General features: G+C 55.9%; 1 protein-coding gene across 1 annotated transcript in view; it reads right to left on the bottom strand.

Annotated features, from left to right (window-relative positions):
• Window positions 1-68: 68 nt before the first annotated feature.
• EMH_0057330 (uncharacterized protein) overlaps window positions 69-469 on the bottom strand; it is a gene marked incomplete at both ends in the record, with an annotated part of 931 nt that continues 530 nt past the window's right edge. The window contains one exon of the mRNA XM_013497455.1: window positions 69-419. Within this exon, the coding sequence (XP_013352909.1) occupies window positions 69-419 (351 nt within the window). The remainder of the gene's footprint in view (window positions 420-469) is intronic.

The raw sequence follows: 469 nt of genomic DNA, 5'->3' as shown, positions 1-469 counted from the left end.
TGCTGCTGGTGCTGGTGTGGTGGGGGGGGGTGGTGGGGGGGGTCTGCTGCTGTGGATGCCAAGGCGGATCAGGATATTGTATCTGCTGCTGTTGCTGCTGTTGCTGCTGCTGCTGCTGCTGAAGCTGCTGCTGCTGTTGCTGTTGCTGCTGCTGCTGTTGCTGTTGCTGTTGCTGCTGCTGCTGTTGTTGCAACTGCTGCTGTGTAGAATATGAATGTGCCCCTGTTGCTGCTGCTGTTCCTATTGCTGCTGCTATTGCTGCCGCTGCACCTATTGCTGCTTCGGCTGTGCTGCTGCTGCTGCTGCTGCTGCTGCTGCTGCTGCTGCTGCTGCTGCTGCTGCTGCTGCTGCTGCTGCAGGTGCATTCTGGGTTTGTTTTTTTCGTGCGCGAATATGCAAGACGAGGCCGTGGAGGCCTTCTATAAAGTCAGACACACAAGCAGCAACAAACAAACATTCTCTCTGTATT

The sequence above is a fragment of the Eimeria mitis genome, genomic scaffold, assembly GCF_000499745.2.
Source record: "Eimeria mitis Houghton genomic scaffold, Emh_scaff2688, whole genome shotgun sequence".
Classification (NCBI taxonomy): domain Eukaryota; phylum Apicomplexa; class Conoidasida; order Eucoccidiorida; family Eimeriidae; genus Eimeria; species Eimeria mitis.
This window is presented reverse-complemented; position numbering and strand designations above follow the sequence as displayed.